At 44.1% G+C, this 19292-nt stretch overlaps 1 protein-coding gene across 1 annotated transcript in view; it reads right to left on the bottom strand.

Moving 5' to 3' along the window:
- Positions 1–19292, bottom strand: part of DNAJC18 (DnaJ heat shock protein family (Hsp40) member C18) — a 39633-nt gene that overhangs the window by 9693 nt on the left and 10648 nt on the right. Inside the window, exons 5-7 of the mRNA XM_077823543.1 lie at positions 7809–7921; positions 5000–5109; positions 820–992 (exon numbers count right to left, since the gene is read on the bottom strand). Coding sequence (XP_077679669.1) covers positions 820–992; positions 5000–5109; positions 7809–7921 — 396 coding nt within the window. The remainder of the gene's footprint in view (positions 1–819; positions 993–4999; positions 5110–7808; positions 7922–19292) is intronic.

Below are 19292 nucleotides of genomic sequence, written 5' to 3' on the forward strand. Positions count from 1 at the left end.
TTATGCCTTAATATATATGTGCCATGTAACCAAGTTAAGGTTGATGTGAGAATAATAATTTTGAATTTCCTAACTTTTTTGTGCATTTTAAAGTCTCAACATTTTATTGGATTGTCACTTTTTGCATTGCATTTTCTTAAAGTAAAATAAATGCTTGACTATGGTAAAAAACATGACCTCAGACTCAAATAGAGGTGGCACATTCAAATAAGCACATGCTTTCTGCCTCTCTCTTTTTAAAATATGATACAAAGTAACATGGTATGTGAATGCCATTTTCAAAAATTTTCTGAATCTGTCAAAGATTGGATGAATAAATGTGGTGGATTTCATGTTTAAAACATTGCTATCCCGAGTTATTCAAGTGTAAAAGAAAGCACCTGAAAAAAAAAAAAAGTCCACTGGTGAAAAACACTTCAGACTCATCTCTTAAAATCAGCCAAAGAGAACTGTGTCAAGCTTTCAACAACAAATTCACCAGGTGACAAAAGAGAGCAGGTGTGACAAAAAACAGTGCAAGGGTAATTTAGGCTGAGAACCACTGTTCTAAACATTTACCACTGTGGGTAGCATATGCAGCTCTCTACGTGTTATGTGGGCCGCATCCACACCATATATATACTACCTGTATGGCCCTGAGGATGTCACATGGGCCACAGCTCTGTTCTGATTGGGCCGCAAGTTGAGAACCAATGGTTTAGGAAGTTATATATTTCCATAAGCTAGGGCTTATAATAGAAATACCTGCTCAAGCAAAGCCACGCTCTGGCTTTTATGTGATGTGTACCTATACACTTATAAACAACAAAGATTACTTACTTTGTTGTTTCTCCTTCCAGCAGCTGGTCTGGATATAGTCTATATAATCCTTTTCAACGGTTTTCTCTAGCTCTTGAAGTTCTGCTCCTTTATAACTATTTTCGAAGTTTTTATCAACATAATAAGGCACCTGCAGGTTTTGTGTTTCTCTAGGAATGGTATGGCCTATGGACCTGTGAAAAAAGCATAGAGACAAATGTGTTCAGAAATATCAAGGAATGTTAAAAAAAGGCAAGGAGAGAGAAGTGCTCGTTCATTCCAATATTCCCAGCAGGAAATACTTGTAACTTCTTTACAGCAGCTATTGCAGAACTACAGCGCCCTCAATCATTCACTAAAGAAATTACACTTCTCCCTGCTCCATAATCAACCTTACACCTTCCTAACACAGCTGATGAAACGTGACTGGCTAGAAAAACACAATGAAGACACACTATCTAAAGAGATTTAACATGAAAAATGGAATCTAAAAGGAGCAACCTCAGAATTGACACTGCCCAAACTCAAGTACAGTATGCATTAATGAGACTGCATTTTTCTGGGGAGTTCTTGGTAACTTGGTCAAGTCACTTCCAAGACAAAAAGGCCCAAACACAGCTTTGTTTGTTTGCCTGCACTTTCCAGCAGCCTCCTGTCAACATCAGTGGGAAATGACTGGACAAATTTGAAAGGACAGCAGTCTTCAGGGTGCATTTAGGGCACAGGGCCAAATATCTTAGGGTGCAATGTGACTGTAGTCATATAGCCCATTCCACGTAGATTTCCACTGCCTCACATTTTAGGTACCCCAGGGCAAATTATAGAATGTGGAATTCTGAATAAGGGGTGATCCTGGTTCCACTTTCTTCAAATGTTTTGAAACTGCCCTGCAGTCAGGAGAGCTGTGTGGAGCTAGCCTCTCTGTCTCCTCCGCAGGTTTAAACCATATTCTTCTTTCTAATCTCCTTGGCTCCTCTCTTTGCATCTTTAGAATTGTTGCCCTGGATGAGGAGAAAGCAGCCAAGAAGGGAGGGTCACACTCCATCTGACATGCCTCTCCCTCCTTCCACAGTTCAGTTTGTCCCTTCCTTCTTGGTTTATTAAAAACCCTCTTTCCTTCCTCTCTTAAGGTCTGGGGTTTTTATTCTCTGCATTAAGAACAATGAAGTTTGTAGAGTTTAATTCCTAAAGATAAGGTTTAGAGGCAGAGCATATGTGCCTATGTGCAGGACTGAAGTGTGACTCTCTTGGATCAAAGGGCACGGAGGCAACAGGAAGGACTGCCTATTCTGGGAGCAGCCAGGGGGGTTTCACTTGGGATTGACACAACTCAAAAGACCCAGTGGGGGAGTCTCTTGCTGTCTGCCAGACATGCAGGCTGACATCTTGTAGTAACAGTGATAAGAATTTTGGGGCAGCTTGAAAAACAAACGCTCCATGGAAAAGGACAGAATGCGAGTCCAACCTCAGCGAGTTCCAATTACTCTACCCCCAATAGGGGTGCCATTTAGGAGGGGCAATTTCCTCCTTCCCCCATGAAGCGCCTCAGCCCCAGCTGAAGATAAAGGAAGCATGTAGCTGAGGGCAGGCAGAGGCAGAAAGCAAAGCTCTCCCACAGCAGCTCCTCCTTGGCATCATTGTCCTTCTGCATTGCACTGGGGAGAGACTAAGGACTAAAGCTCATCCGCCTGGGCTCCCGACCATCGGGCTTGCCAGTATCTTGGAGCAGGAGCCATCTGCTGCTGGCAAAGCCTGTGGGGTGGGTACCTTCCTGCATGCTGAACAGCCTGTCTGCCAGGCATCTGTCCCGTTGAAGGGGTACAAGGGAGCAAGTGCTGGGAAAGGCAGGCAGCAAAACCCCCAGAAGTTCACTGAAAAGTCTGGAAACTCCACCCCACAGGCAGCAGGATAGGGAGCAAGCCGCCCACAACAGGAGGGGTGGTGAAACCTTATCCTGCCTGTTCCTGCTGAGCTGACGGGGAAAGCTGTCTCTGCTAAGGAGGTGGGAGCAGATACAACCCACAAGAAGCCTGACAGTCGCCTTGTGACACAGGATTTACGTATTCATGTGATGTTCTTGTGATCTCTCTCTGAAGGAGTCCCTCAATCTCACCACTGCCTCTGTTCCAGCAGTGCAGTGACTGGATTCGTACTCCTACCTCACTAGCCCCTAAAACATGCTTTAATCAATATGTGTTCCCTTTTGTGACCAACGCCAGACTGCTGGTTCCTCACTTGGAGCTTGCCAAGAAATGGATGGCAATGCAAATCCATTTTTTCTTTCCTCAACCCCCAGTTATTTTATCATTAGATCTTCACTTTTGTTATCTTGTCAAACAGCAACTGAAGTTCAAGTTTTTCTGTCACATTTTTCAAATGAAAGCACAATATGTTTTATGTCAAGGGCTTAAGACGTTTGTTTTTTGTTGTCGTTGTTGTTGTTGGAGTCTTGCACTAAGCCAGGAAGTTATTGGGATGAAAAGAAGATTTTAAAAAGTATGGTGTGAGCACTAAATTTCATGCTTTTATGTTTTAAAAACTGAAGATGGGTGATCCTGCATAGTCATTGCAGAGATATCTGGCAAACAGCTCTAGGAGTAGACTGCTGTGTGACTGCACTGCTATCTGGAATCAATAATATTTTACTGTATTTGTAGCCTGTATGGTCTGAACTTTGCTGCTTTATAAGCTTGAAAGTTAGGTTTTATTTGGCAGTGGGTCCTAGGTGCAGATTGCTTAGCTTTAAAAGTTTCCTGTTTGTCCTGTGTTGATAATTTTGTTGTAGAAAGCCTATATAAATTATTATTAACAATATAGGAAATAACCACAACAAATGAAACAGACTGATTTTTACCTTTTATCCTTCAAAACATTCAACAGCTGCCAGGGGCCAAAGCAGCCCCTAGACTCCTGCAAGAAGTTGCCCCCCCGAAATCTGAAATGACCCCGTTCTTTAAAGGGAGCAAACCCAGACCTTTCAAACACTGGATTTCATCCGAAGTGAATGCTTTGTGACTATGCCCCTCCTCTCACACATGCTCCAGTTTGTCACCTAACCAACAACTCTCAGCATTGGGAAGGCCCCAGTGAAGGAGGAGACAACGTGTGACAATGCCCCAAAAGGAGGGGGGAATTTTGTTGCAAAACAGCTATTTGCTTTTTAAATGACAAAACTGCAAGGAGGCAAATGCCTAAACCCTCAAACTCAATTTATTCCTGATTAACAAAGCAGAACCCCTGTGGGCTGAGCGTTCAGTACTGCTGGTTTCTTTCCCACCTACTTGTTCCAACTCCCCTTAAATATTCCTCCACAGTCATGATAAGCCTTTTGAGCCAGCAAGGATTGAACACCAAGCTAATACTATTCCAGTACTGGCATGAGAGAACTGCTTTGGATTGAAAGGAGGGTCTGCAATGTTTCCCTGACACCTATTCATCCAACTGAAAAACACCTGCAGTCCACAAACCCAAGCCCATGGATATCGAATTTACACTGGTGTATAAATCAACCATGCACATCCTACCATTCAAATCAACAATACCTTCGCAACTCCAGAACTTTTGCAGGTTCCTTTGCTGCTGCCATCCTGAGGACACAGGTCTCATGCCTTACAGCTCCACCTAGCTATGGCTCCTTTCCCCCAAAAAACAACTAGCGGTACTTGGGTGGCTCTACTCTCCCACAAGGGAAAATCCCCCACCAGCTCTCCATCCCGAATTGGCCTGCTCTCTTGGACAGCATTTCTGCTTGCGCTGGATGAACAGGCAAGTGGGTTTTCCCCAAGCCCTGATTAGAACAATGCTAGGCATTCCCCACTCCTTCCAGGGCTAACCAGGTTGCTCTGTAATGCTCCAGCTCCTGCTGGCTTAGAAGGTGCTAATGCTACTAGCCCACTCTATGAAAGTGTTTTAAACCAGATGGTGAGCTCTCTGGGGCAGGGACTGTCTTCTGTTACTTGTCTGTATATAGCCTGTCACAATGGGGCCCTGCTCCTTGATGGTTTTGTATTATGGTAGTGCCTAGGAAAACCAACCAATAAAAATTGAAATAGCCCTAGTCCCTTAATTCCAAAATGATAATGCTTTCTGCAGAGAGCGGATAGGAAAAGTTGGTGAATTCTTTATTAAGTCCAACATCCCTCTACCTCCCCACCCCAAGTAACCTAGATCAGATAAACAGTTTTTTAAAAATTGGACTTACGATTTGTAGAACAGGCTGTATGGTGGATTAGTGGCCATCAGCTGAGTTATAACTGACACAACTATGATCACCAAAACCGGCAGCAACTGAATAAATGCAGAGTACGTATTCTGAAATGGACAACCATAGTGAGTGGATGATAAAAGTTAGAGATGGGAATAAGACCTACTAGCTCGTAAAAGGCAGGATGCCATGCTGTCTCTAGGTAGAGAACGTATCAGATGTTAAACAGACAACAAGAACAGAGACTACACCTGAGTTTACAGAAGAAGTGTGACATTTACATTTCAAACTAGTTAAATTTCAGAATTACCTTTATTAGAAAAACACTTTAATAACTTAAATTTCAAATAAATAAGTTTTCTCCAAATCAAATTTTTGCAAAGTTTCTTTAATGCACAATTCCATTTATAAGTCAAATATCTTTTTCCTCATAAAGTATGTGCACACTGTGCTGCCAGGCGGCAATGCAATTCCAGGAACACCCTGCTTGGATACAGTTTACATCTACAGGTGCCCTGTAGTTTCTAAAATTTACAATTTTTTTTCTCAAATCCCATAAAATACTTAAGATTTATTTTCTACCCAATGACTGAAACTTTTAAGAATAGGCAGGTATAAATACACCACATATAGAAGATGGGAGTTGCCTTGCGGGGGCGGGGGAGGGTGTCAGTGCTAACGAGCCAATTCAATTAAGGTGGAGGTGGCCCATTCTCAACAGTTGGCAAGAAGGGGTGAATACCTAGGGAGGGAAAATCACTTTTGTAGTGCTAATGAGGCCAATGCAATCAAGTGGCCCATTTCAAACAGGTGACAAGAAGGTGCGAGTATCAGCAGAGGGAAATTAGTTTTTGTAGTGACCTATCCACTCCCAGTCCCAGCAACTACATACCACAAAACAAAAACACTAACCCAGGAACCAATCCCTGCAACAAACCCCATTGCCAACTCTGTCCGCATATCTATTCAAGGGACACCATCATAGGACCTAACCACATCAGCCACACCATCAGGGGCTCGTTCACCTGCACATGTACCAATGTGATATATGCCATTATGTGCCAGCAATGCCCCTCTGCCATGTACATTGGCCAAACCAGGGAATGTCTCTGCGCAAAAGAATAGATCGACACAAATCAGACATCAAGAATTGTAACATTCAAATATCAGTAGGAGAACACTTGAGTCTCCCCGGACACTCAATAACAGACTTAAAAGTGGCAATTCTTCAACAAAAAAAAAATTCAAAAACAGACTCCAACGAGAAACTGCAGAACTAGAATTAATTTGCAAACTGGACACCATCAAATTAGGCCTGAATAAAGACTGGGAGTGGATGGGTCACTACAAAAACTAATTTCCTCCTTCTGATACTCACACCTTCTTGTCAACTGTTTGAAATGGACCACCTTGATTACACTGGCCTCATTAGCACTACAAAAAGTGATTTTCCCCCCTCCCTTGGTATTCACCCCTTCAACAGTTGAGAATAGCCCACTTCCACCTTAACTGAATTGGCTCATTAACACTGACTCCCCACTGGGTAAGGCAACTCCCATCATTCCATGTGCTGTGTATTTATACCAGTCTACTGTATTTTCCACTCCATGCATCTGATGAAGTGGGTTTTAGCACACGAAAGCTTATGCCCAAATAAGTTTGTTAATCTCTAAGGTGCCACAAGAACTTCTGGTTGTTTTTCCTGATACAGACTAACACAGCTACCACTCTGAAACTCTTAAGAATGTTACAGGTTAATAAACAATACATAGTGTAGTTTGGAATTATATACGTGTATTTTCTTTTATTTGTTTGAATATGTTTTTCAAAGTAAGTGAATTTAGTGCAAGTGAAACAGTGTTGGCTCTAGGGACAAAAGTCTTCTGTTACTCCATAAAACAAACCGCCCGGACAGTAACAGCATAAGTTTCTTTTTACATTGTCTTGCCCACCTGCCTCAACTTTGGCCCTTACGGGGAAGAGCAGAAAGCAGTCTGTAGCTATTCAGTCCTTGGTGTCTGTATCAAGATTACCAACAAGAATGCTCACTGCAACTCCATGTGATATGAACACTTGTCTGTCCACACCACAAATGTATTTTCCATTAGGCTACACAACTGACATTGGATGGTAATGATTTTTAGCCACTACTGATCCATTTCAACTGATGAAAGACTAGCTCTTTTCTGAGCCCTCTCGCAATAAGATACATGTTGGAAGTAGCAAATAAAGAGACAAGTACAGTGGTCCCACATAAAAAGTCCTTTCCAATTGTAAAAATATTACTGGTTCTAGAGACATTCCCCATTTTAAGAACTGTAGAACCTCAGAGTTACGAACACCTCCAGAATGGGTTGTTTGTAACTCTGAAATGTTCATAACTCTGAACAAAACATTACGGCTGTTCTTTCAAAAGTTTATAACTGAACATTGACTTAATACAGCTTTGAAACTTTACTATGCAGAAGAAATATGCTGCTTTTAACCATCTTAATTTAAATGAAACAAGTACAGACACAGTTTGCTCACATTGTCAAATTTTTTTTTTTAAACTTTCCCTTTATTTTTTTTGGTAGTTTACATTTAACACAGTAGCGTACTGTATTTGTTTTGTTTCTGCTGCTGCCTGATTACATATTTCTGGTTCCAAAAGAGGTGTGTGGTTGACTGGTCAGTTCATAAGTCTGGTGTTTGTAACTCTGAGGTTCTACTGTATAGGGAACATTGCTGAAACCAATATGATCTTGAAGTGCACCCACTGTAGCCATGATCAATATTTAAAGCTAACAGCTTCCTCCCACAGTACCTGAGGCCTGTTCTCGTCCTCCTCTTTGTCCTGCATCCAGGCTCTCTCATTTCGGTGTCGTCGCTGATAATAGTGGGTGTCTGGTGTCACATTTGAAAACATATGAATATTTCCTGTTTTAAAAAAACCCAAAGAGGTGAACTAGCCATTTTCATTCAATTGTAGGTATCTAATATTCCTCAGAAATTCTAGCTGGCTATACCATCTTACAGTAAATGGCCTGAGTTACCAGGCATAGTCATGAAAGGCCAGATTGTAAACTTCAAATAATACAACTCAGAACTGAAATTCCAAAACAGCACATGGGAGCTAGCCAGTTTGCAGCATGTTGGTGTATTGGTGTGCCAAAAGAAAATGAATTTTTTTTTTTTTTTTAAAAAACAAAGGAAAAACACCACCACCAAAGGCAAAGCAAAACTTGGTGCAAAACCATCTCAGTTAATTTTCTAAAAAAACCAACAACCAGAGACTCATTGGGGTTTTTATACTGCAACTCTTGCTTTCACATGAGTTTTAACATGTCCCATTGAGAGACTATTTTGCATGGGAACCTGAAGCTCCAAATATAAGAAATAGGCTTTATCATTCAGTCCATAAATTAGGCTGCTCTTAATTACTAAATTTGCCCTTCTGTAATCATTTCTGTTCTCTTTCTTTGAGCTCTTTATTGCCTCATTAAGGATTTTGTAATGAGAGAAGAGATTAAGGAGAAGTACTACTTGATAAAGAATACAATTCAGGATTTCCTTTTCTTGTAGGCTAAAGAGAGACACAGTATATAGCTGATTTATTTTAGAACTTCTAAGATGGGGGAAGAAAAAAGCACAAGCTATTTTGATCAGAATGATGCTGTTAAAAAGCTCTACCAATTTTTAAAGCTATGAATTTTACATCACATGAACACCGGAATAGCTATGCTCTTTCCTTTCTAATTCAGAACTCTTTTGTAGTAGAGGCTCCAAATTCAAAATGTTTGTCCTAATCAGAATCATAGAAATATGACTCCATCTTTAAGCCCGCATGAAATTAATATAACTTTACAGTTCTATAACATCCTTCATTCAAGATTCTCAAAGTACTTTACAAACATGGACAAGATAACGTTGTTCCAAGACACTGAACTTAAAATAAATTCTTGACTTTTATTTATTAAAGTCTAAATAACAAAATGCCCATACACAAAGCTTGAGGCACCCTGCCAATTATTTACAACAGCATAATGACCATCCAGCAGTATTAAAAAAAATCCCATTGATACCATAAACTCAGCCTACTTGCAGCATTCAAACAAACAGTAACAAATTAATTCAGGGCAGGTCTACACTCTGGGCGTTACAGTGGCACAGTTACGTAGACGCTTCCTATATCAGCAGAAGGGGTTTTTCTGTCAATGCTGGTAATCTGCCTCCCTGAGCGGCAGCAGCTAGGTTGATAGAAGAATTCTTCCGTCAACCTCGCCGCATCACACTGGAAGTATGGTCAACTTAACTATGGCATTCAGGGGTTGATCTAAAAGTGTAGACCAATAGGGCTCAGTTGGCCAGCAAATGGAAAGGAACAGAAATGTTCCTTGCAATTCTTTTGCAAAGCAGAAATTGTGTATGCTTTGCCTACTTCAAGCTTAAAGTTTAAAATTGTTTTGATATTCAAACCAAATCATAACTTCCTCCAACCAAATTAAATTAAATTAAAACCAAATCGTAACTTCCACCTCACTTTTGAGATGAACTTTCTGTACCTTTTCCTAGCTCAAAGGTTATTTTTCTCTTTAATTGAGGAAAATCCATCCATCCCTAATGCCTCTGGGTCCATATCTTCAAAACCCGAATGGCTTTTGTGGCATGCACAGAAGGACATCGAGTTCAGAATATTTCAGACAAAGTGGAGGGAGCAAGTTCCAAGATCCCAGGACCCTCACGCAGAATGCCCTACCAGCATAAGAAAAAGTTAGGTGTGGAACTTTAGTTTTGCTCATCTCCAAAGGTTTTCAACTCCGATACCCAAAAAGACTATGCTGCAGCTTACAACCGTTTTGGTCCACATGGGGTTTGTGCATGGGCACCAAAATAGCTGGATGGATTTTCCTCAATTAAAGAGAAAAATAACCTTTGAGCTAGGAAAAGGTACAGAAAGTTCATCTCAAAAGTGAGGTGGAAGTTACGATTTGGTTTTAATTTAATTTAATTTGGTTGGAGGAAGTTATGATTTGGTTTGAATATCAAAACAATTTTAAACTTTAAGCTTGAAGTAGGCAAAGCATACACAATTTCTGCTTTGCAAAAGAATTGCAAGGAAGATGTTTAGTTGTATAGCAAACGGGAAGAAAAAAATGTTCTAAAATCATAGCTATTTAGTTTTAATAGGGAGTTGTAATGAAAATCCCTGTGCTCCCTTATTTTTCTTTGCCACAGAATCTGTAACATCCTCATTTAGGCCTTGTCTACACTAGAGTTTTTTTGATGCAAGTTACACCAATGATCAAAAAATGGTATAGTTACATTGCTTTTGGATGTTCACACAATGTTCCTTTTGTTGGTGGGGCACATCCACAGCTTTAGCATCCACAGTGAAAGCAGTGCTCTGTGGGTAACTATCCTACTTGCCACCTTCTGCAGCTAGGAACTGTGGAATGGTGGAGTGGATCGCAGTGCATCATGGGTGCGGGCTCTATGTCCCATGACTCATTTTTCCCTGTCCCATCATTCCATGAGGTTCATAGAATCACAGAATAGCAAGGTTGGAAGGGATCTCAGGAGGTCATCTAGCCCAAACCCCTGCTCAAAGCAGGACCAATCCCCAATTTTTGCCCCAGATCCCTAAATGGCCCCCTCAAGGATTGAACTCACAACCCTGGGCTTAGCAGGCCAATGCTCAAACCACAGAGCTATCCCCTCCCAGGTTCTGACTGTTTTTCATGGCATTTTTCAATGACCCCTGTTTACTGTGTGCCCAAAGCCTGCACTGCTCTCTACTGTTGTGCTCACTGTTATGACCACATCACCGCTGGTCATGCAGTATATCATAAGCACCCAATCGGAACAGGAATCAGAGGTGCCTGACCTGCTGTGCGCCATGGAAAGAAACACCACCAGATTACTTTTGGCATTAATGGAGCAGCTGCACACAGTGGACTGTTGCTTCTGGGTTCAGGAAACAAGCACTGACTGGTGGGATCGCATCATTACGCAGGTCTGGAATAACGAGCAGTGGCTGCAGAACTTTCAGATCATAGAATATCAGGGTTGGAAGGGACCTCAGGAGGTCATCTAGTCCAACCCCCTGCTCAAAGCAGGACCAATCCCCAACTAAATCATCCCAGCCAGGGCTTTGTCAAGCCTGACCTTAAAAACCAAAAAAGAAGGAGATTCCACCACCTCCCTAGGTAACCCATTCCAGTACTTCACCACCCTCCTAGTGAAAAAGTTTTTTCTAATATCCAACCTAAACCTCCCCCACTGCAACTTGAGACCATTGCTCCTTGTTCTGTCATCTGCTACCACTGAGAACAGTCTAGATCCATACTCTTTGGATCCACCTTTCAGGTAGCTGAAAGCAGCTATTAAATACCCCCTCATTCTTCTCTTCTGCAGACTAAACAATCCCAGTTCCCTCAGCCGCTCCTCATAAGTCATGTGTTCCAGTCTCCTAATCATTTTTGTTGCCCTCCGCTGGACGTTTTCCAATTTTTCCACATCGTTCTTGTAGTGTGGGGCCCAAAACTGCACACAGTACTCCAAATGAGGCTTCACCAATGTCGAATAGAGGGGAATGATCACCTCCCTCGATCTGCTGGCAACGCCCCTACTTATACATCCCAAAATACCATTGGCCTTCTTGGCAACAAGGGCACACTGTTGACTCATATCCAGCTTCTCGTCCACTGTAACCCCTAGGTCCCCTTTTCTGCAGAACTGCCGCCTAGCCATTCGGTCCTTAGTCTGTAGCGATGCATGGGATTCTTCCGTCCTAAGTGCAGGACTCTGCACTTGTCCTTGTTGAACCTCATCAGGTTTCTTTTGGCCCAATCCTCCAATTTGTCTAGGGCCCTCTGTATCCTATCCCTACCCTCCAACATATCTACCTCTCCTCCCAGTTTAGTGTCATCTGCAAACCTGCTGAGGGTGCAATCCACACCATCCTCCAGATCATTTATGAAGTTATTGAAAAAACCGGCCTGAGGACCAACCCTTGGGGCACTCCACCTGATACCGGCTGCCAACTAGACATGGAGCCATTGATCACTGTTGAGCCCGACAAACTAGCCAACTTTCTATCCACCTTATAGTCCATTCATCCAGCCCATACTTCTTTAACTTGCTGGCAAGAATACTGTGGGAGACCGTGTCAAAAGCTTTGCTAAAGTCAAGGAACAACACGTCCACTGCTTTCCCCTCATCCACAGGCCAGTTATCTCGTCATAGAAGGCAATTAGATTAGCCAGGCATGACTTGTCCTTGGTGAATCCATGCTGACTGTTCCTGATCACTTTCCTCTCCTCTAGGTGCTTCAGAATTGATTCCTTGAGGACCTGCTCCATGATTTTTCCAGGGACTGAGGCGAGGCTGACTGGCCTGTAGTTCCCAGGATCCTCCTCCTTCCCTTTTTTAAAGATGGGCACTACATTAGCCATTTTCCAGTTGTCCGGGACTTCCCATGATCGCCATGAGTTTTCAAAGACAATGGCCAATGGCTCTGCAATCACATCCGCCAACTCCTTTAGCACTCTCGGATGCAGCGCATCCGGCCCCATGGACTTGTGCTCGTCCAGCTTTTCTAAATAGTCCCGAACCACTTCTTTCTCCACAAAGGGTTGATCACCTCCTCCCCATGTTGTGCAGCCCAGTGCAGTAGTCTGGGAGCTGACCTTGTTCGTGAAGACAGAGGCAAAAAAAAGCATTGAGTACATTAGCTTTTACCACATCCTCTGTCACTAGGTTGCCTCCCTCATTCAGTAAGGGGCCCACACTTTCCTTGACTTTCTTCAGATGCGGAAAGCCACCCTCCTGGAACTGTGTGCAGAGCTTACTCCAGCCCTGCGTCGCATGGACACCAAAATGAGAGCTGTCCTCTTGGTGGAGAAGCGTGTGTGGATTGCTGTGTGGCATCTGGTGACTGGGAAGTCCATCGTTGGGGCTGCATTAATGCAAGTGTGCAGGGTCCTTAATCACATCCTGCTACAAAGGACTGACACTCTTGGCAATGTGCATGAAATACTGGATGGCTTTGCGGCAATGGGATTTCCTAACTTCAGTGGGGCGACAGATGGCACACATATTCTAATTTTGGCCCCGGACCATCTTGCGATGGAATCATGGTGGATATTTCACGGATGTCAATGTGGGGTGGTCCAGGAAGATGCATGCTGCACACATCTTCAGGAACACTTGTCTTTACAGAAAGCTCCAAGCTTTCTTTCAAGACCAGAATATTCCAGTGGGGAATGTTTAAATGCCCATAGTGATCCTGGGAGACCCAGTGTACCCCTTACTCCGATAGCTCATGAAGTCATACACGGGAAACCTGGACAGCAGTAAGGAGTGCTTCAACAATAGGCTGAGCAGCTGCAGAAGGACTGCTTAATGTGCCTTTGGTAGACTAAAAGCACACTAGCACTGTCTTTATGAGTGGTTAGATTTAAATGAGGAAAATATTCCCATGGTCATAGCAGCCTGCTGTGCGCTCCATAATATTTGTGAGACTAAGGGTGAAAAATTTCCCCTGGAGTGGAGCGTGAAGGTGGATCACCTGATTTTGAGCAGCCAGATACCAGGGCAATTAGAGGGGCACAATGAGAGGCTATTCAAGACACCATTTTGATAATAAGCATCAGTAATGTGTTTTTCTATACACAGCACTCTGCCATGCTATTTATTTATTTGCCACTTTGCATGAAAATGTTGATGATTCCTGACCAGGATTTGTACTCAGCAAACGATCAAATTGCACTGTGTATTAATTCCAGCTGCAACAACCGCATATAGGAGACAAAGACTGGTTATCTTTCAGAGAGTATGTTTTTATTAAATACCAATTAAGTAGATAACAGTGAAGGGGAGTATAGGTGTGTAAGTCCAGCTATAATTTTGGAAGCTGTCTGAAGGGATGAAGTAAACAGGGTATTGAACACAGGCCAGGAAGTTGCAAGGAACTTGTGGAAGGCATTTGGGAGAACATGGAACACAGTTCTGTATCAGCTGCAGGGAGGGTGAACACGCATGTGTTCTGCCTGCAGCGTGATTATGGACTTCAACATCTGTTTGCTCCTCCATCAGTTTTATCATCTGCTCATGGCCCATTAAAATTTGCTCCTGGCTCTCCTTTCTGTCCTGTCTGTCTATTTTAAAATTTTCCTTTAAAGACTCGCTCCATACCCTGCGTTCTTGTTGTTCAGTCTCCGAGTATTGGAACACCTCTTGAAATATGTCCTCCTTGCTCCTCCTTGGTTGCGTCCTTATCTGGCAGAGGTGCTCCGCCAGTGTGTAGGGGGTTCCCCTGACAGCCAAGTCTACAGAAGCACAACAAACAGAAGCATGCACACACAGCATCGAATCATTGTAGTAAAATACACCTCTTATTACAATTATGAATGAGTTTCTCACTGTCCCTTGGCAAGCACACAGTTCCACTAATACCCTAACCATGGTGAGTTTGGCTGGGGGGGAGGACGTTCAAGATGGGGCAAAAGATCTAGGAAGTGTTTTTTTAAGGGGATCATTGCAGGCAACTAGGGACAATATTGTAAATTCTGCCACCATTTTCCACAGGTGGGGGTCACTGAAGCGGTTATCTCACTCCTGAAGTTAAGCAACAATGCATCTGCTGCATGCGTGTGGCTTCAGACCGGGTCCATATGCTGCTCACCTGTGTGCTGCTTTGGTCCCTGCACAGTGATTGCTGATTGGCGCAAGAAAGTTTCCTACAATGGGGGAAGGAATAAAGCACCTCTGCCAAGGAACCTTCGGCAGAGGATTGAAGGGACCTCTAGGAAAGTTTCCTAGAGAGTTCTCTGGAGGCTTCTCGTGATGTTTCGGTGTGTATTAACACACTGTTCCACCACACTGCTTAGCTGCACTGGGGAATGTGAAGCACACACAAACACAACTAGCCTAGTACATTGCTATCCCTTCACCCACTTCTAGAATATACAAAGCAAAGGACAGCTCTACCTCATATAACCAAGCAGCAACAACTCAAGAAGATCACTCACCAGAGCTCTCCTCTCCTGCATCATGTGCACCAGAGACGGACTGCTGGGACTGGCTAGACCTCTCTGGAGTGGAAGAGAGGTCCTGACTTGCCGCACCACTGGATGACCCTGCCGTGTGCTCCACATTCTTCTCCAACTTGACCTCCTCGTCCATGACTCTGTCCTCGGGGTTGAGTCTGCTGTCTCTAGCCTTGCTGAAGTATCCACAAGGCTCTTGGGGTGGAGGCAAGGTTGCTGCCAAGTATGGAGTCCAGCTCCTTATAGAAGCGGCAGGTCTCCAGTGCAGGACCAGAGCGACGGCTTGACACCCTTGCCTTCTGGTACGCCTCCTTTATCTTCCCACGGCACTGATGGGTATCGCATTTGTAGCCCTTATCCAACATGCCATGAGAAATCTGACTGTAGGTATCCAAGTTCCTACGGCTGGAGTGGAGCTGGAACTGCACAGCGTCCTCTCCCCACAGAGCCAGCAGATGCAACAACTCAGGTGTGCTCCAAGCGGGAGAGCATTTGCTGCGTGGTCTGCTGGAAAGAGGTGATGTGAGCTGTCCAGGCCGAGCAAACAGGAAGTGGAGTTTCAAAAATTCCTGGGCATTTAAAGAGGGAGAGACAGGTGCTTGTGTACCTGAGTTCAGGCAGCAGAGTTTGAACTGCTGACCAGAGTGGTCAGGACGGGCATTGTCGGACACCTCCTGGAGGCCATTTATAGTGACATAACCAAGCACAGTGTCTACACACTGTCGATATAACTTTGCTGCAAAAAGCTCTATGCCTCTCACTGAGGTGGCTTTATTTTGTCGTCAAAGCAGGAGAGTTTTGTTGGCAGAAGGAGCATTCTAGTGTGTATACCTCCACTGTTTTGTTGATGAAAGCTGACTTTTGTCGACAAAACTCTGTAGTGCAGACAAGGCCTTTGTTATCTGTCAAGAGCTTAACTCGGTACTCTGTTTCACCTGTTATAGTTGGTATCACTGACATCTAAATTCCTCCTGCAGTTTCAAATGCTGTTCCATTTCTTGTTCTAAACTGCTGTATAATGTTGCTGGGTGCTGTTGAATAGCTGCCACATGCCAGAAGTGGTTGTTTTTCAGTAGTGGATAAAGTGATTGGTGTAAGCGGGTGCAACTTTCAACAAAATCAATGGGAATTGTGCCAATACTGGGTTTGGCCCAGAGTTTGTAAATTTGCTGGTAATGTTTGTTGAGTACTTTAGGATTCTTTTAGATGAATGAGGCTATATTAAATCACCATAATTATAATCAGTATAAGTAACATAGATCCCGCCTCTGCTTTAGGTGTTAGTGATTACTGTGATGTTTGTATGACACTTTGAAGGTGAAAAACACAACACAGGTGCTAAATACTGTGTCATCAAGAGATCGCTGAACTCCAATCTTAGCAGGGAAAATACCAGTGCATCTTTAAAATGTATTATTTTCTACCCAAGTCTGCATGTGTATTCCACTAATCATTTGGAAATCTCCGTTTTTAGTTATTTTAAAAATGCAGGAGCCAAAAAGATTTGGATTCAGATACGCACACAGCACTGCTACAAGTCTTGAATCTACAGGTACGTCCACATGTTGAACAGGAGGTATAAATTCTAGCTTGAGACACACCCGCACCAGCTCTGATCAAGCTAGTGTGCTAAAAACAGAAGCGTAGCTGCGGTGGCGCAAGGGGCTAGCTGCCCTGAGTGTGGTCATGTCCAAGACCCTAGGTATTTACTTGGGTAGCTAGCCCCTCCCCAAGTTCAAAGTGCAGTTGTATCCTATGCCCAGGTATGTAGAAGACATGTGGTGATGCCTTCCAGTGAATCTGAAGGTAGACCTATGACCTTTTGTTCTTTATTTCTGCAGTATACAAGCCAAACGTATGGAGCTTTTCCTTTCATATGCATCTGTGGTTATGGATCGATGCAATACTCTATTGTACCTGGAGCGCTCACAGCAACTGTCGTGGCACATCTGCATTTACTCAGGGTATGTCTACACTGGCAGAGTTACAGCGCCGGCAGTTACATCGCTGCTCAGAGAGCGCTGAAGGAAAACCACTGTTATGTGTTCACACTGTCAGTTGCCTGTACAATAGTGTGTTCACACTTGCAGCGCTTGCATCGGTATTCGGAGAGGTGCATTCTGGGTAGCTATCCCACAGAGCATCTCTTCCTCTTCTGCCAGTAGGAGTTGTGGGAAGGTGGAGGGGGTCACGGGTCATCCTGGGTCCTGTCCAAATGACCCGTGATGCATTACTTCGCATCCCAGCAATCCCTGTGCTTCTGTCCACATTTGGTGCCATCTTTTAGTGGTTTGTGTACTGCACGCTCTGCAGGAATGGATCCCATACTGTTGTCCAATATGCTGCTCGCTCTCACTAACAAAGACATGAGTAGCAGTGGAGTTATTCCTTAAACTACAAAGGCAAGAGGAGTTCAACATTGACCTCGCCATACGTACTATCTATAACATGAGATTGCTTGTGGCATTCACAGAGGTGTTGATCACAGTAGAACGCTGGTTTTGGGCTCGGGAAACAAGCACTGAGTGGTGGGATCACACTGTCATGCACGTCTGGGATGATGAGCAGTGGCTGCAGAAATTTTGGATGAGGAAAGCCACATTCATGGGACTGTGTGATGAGCTCGCCCCATCCCTGCGGCACAAGGACACGAGAATGAGAGCTACTTTGCCGTTGGAGAAGCGGGTGGCAATTGCACTGTGGAAAGCTGGGTACTCCAGACTGCTACCAATTGGTCGCTATCGAGTTTGGAGTGGAAAAGTTGACTGTTGGACTTGTGTTGACAGAAGTGTGCAGGGACATTAACCACATCGTGCTACGAAAGACCGTGATTCTGGACAACATGCGTGACATTGTGGATGGCTTTGCACAAATGGTCTTCCCTAACTGCGGAGGAGCGATAGATGGCATGCATATTCCAATTCTGGCACCAGACCACCTAGCCACCAAGTACATTAATCGGAAGGGGTATTTCTCTATGGTTCTCCAGCCGCTCGTGGATCACCGTGGCATTTCACGGACATTAACACAGGCTGATCTGGAAAGGTTCATGACTCACACATCTTTTGGAACACTGGCCTGTTCAGGAAGCTGCAAGCAGGGACCTTCTTCTCGTACAGAAAGATCACCTTAAGGGAAATCGAAATGCCCATTGTGATCCTGGGAGACCCTGCCTAGCCCTAATGCCGTGGCTTATGAAGCCATACATGGAGAACCTTGACAGCAGCAAGGAGGGGTTCAACAAAAGACTGAGCAAGTGCAGAATCACTGTTGGGTGTGCTTTTGGCCGTTTAAAGGCCCTCTGGCACCGCCTATATGGGAGGCTGGACCTGGCCGATGACAATATTCCTATGCTTTTAGCCGTGTGCTGTACACTCCATATTTGTGAAGGGAAAGGTGAAAGCTTCACTCAGGGCTAGATTGCTGAGGCTCAGTGCCTGGAGGCTGAATTTGAACAGCCAGAGACAGGGTTACTGGAGGGGCGGGCAGTATGGGACCATAAGGATCAGGAATGTCTTGAGGCAGCAATTTGAAGCTGAAAGCTACTAATATTTGTTGCTATGCTCGGGAGTGCAGTGCTTGTGAGGCTAGGAGGTCATTGTGACTGGTGCAGATGATGCACTGTGAAGGTTTAAGAAAATTGCCTGTTGCTTCGCAGGGCTTGGTTTGCTTTCAGTTAATGGAATAAAGATTGCTTTCAAACCAAAACAATTATTTTATTAAAAAGCAACAAGGGGAAGGGAGAGACAAGCAAAAAAAACCACATCAGCTGTAGAGAGTGGGGGAAGGGAGGGTCCCAGGAAAAGGTGGGGTCCGTGGATGGTTAAAGATTTGTGTATGTCCAGGTGTCATATACAACCTTGTCTTTTGGAGTATAGCGCAGCGGGTACTGTAGTTCAGCAGGGCTAAACTGCAGAGGGACGGGTGTTGTCTGCAATGGGTACTGGGCGTCCGCAGGGCTGGACTGTGACAGGGCAAGAGTGGACTGCAGAGGGTACAGACTGGAGCCGGGAGGTTCATAAAACTGTGTTGGCAGCGTCTGGGGGTGCATGGGAAAGAGTTTTGCAACAGTGGTTGCAGGGGAGGGTGGGTGCAGAGCTGCTCGACTTACAGTGCTAGTAGCACCTGGAGCATGTCCGCTTGGCATTCCATAACCTTTAAGAGCCGCTCCGTGGCTTTGTTCTGGCGTGTCGCGTTCTCCTTTTGGTCCCTCTTCTCGCTGTCCTGCCACTCCTTCAATTCTTGTTTTTCGGCCATGG

Source organism: Eretmochelys imbricata, chromosome 8 (genome assembly GCF_965152235.1).
Source record: "Eretmochelys imbricata isolate rEreImb1 chromosome 8, rEreImb1.hap1, whole genome shotgun sequence".
NCBI classification, from domain to species: domain Eukaryota; kingdom Metazoa; phylum Chordata; order Testudines; family Cheloniidae; genus Eretmochelys; species Eretmochelys imbricata.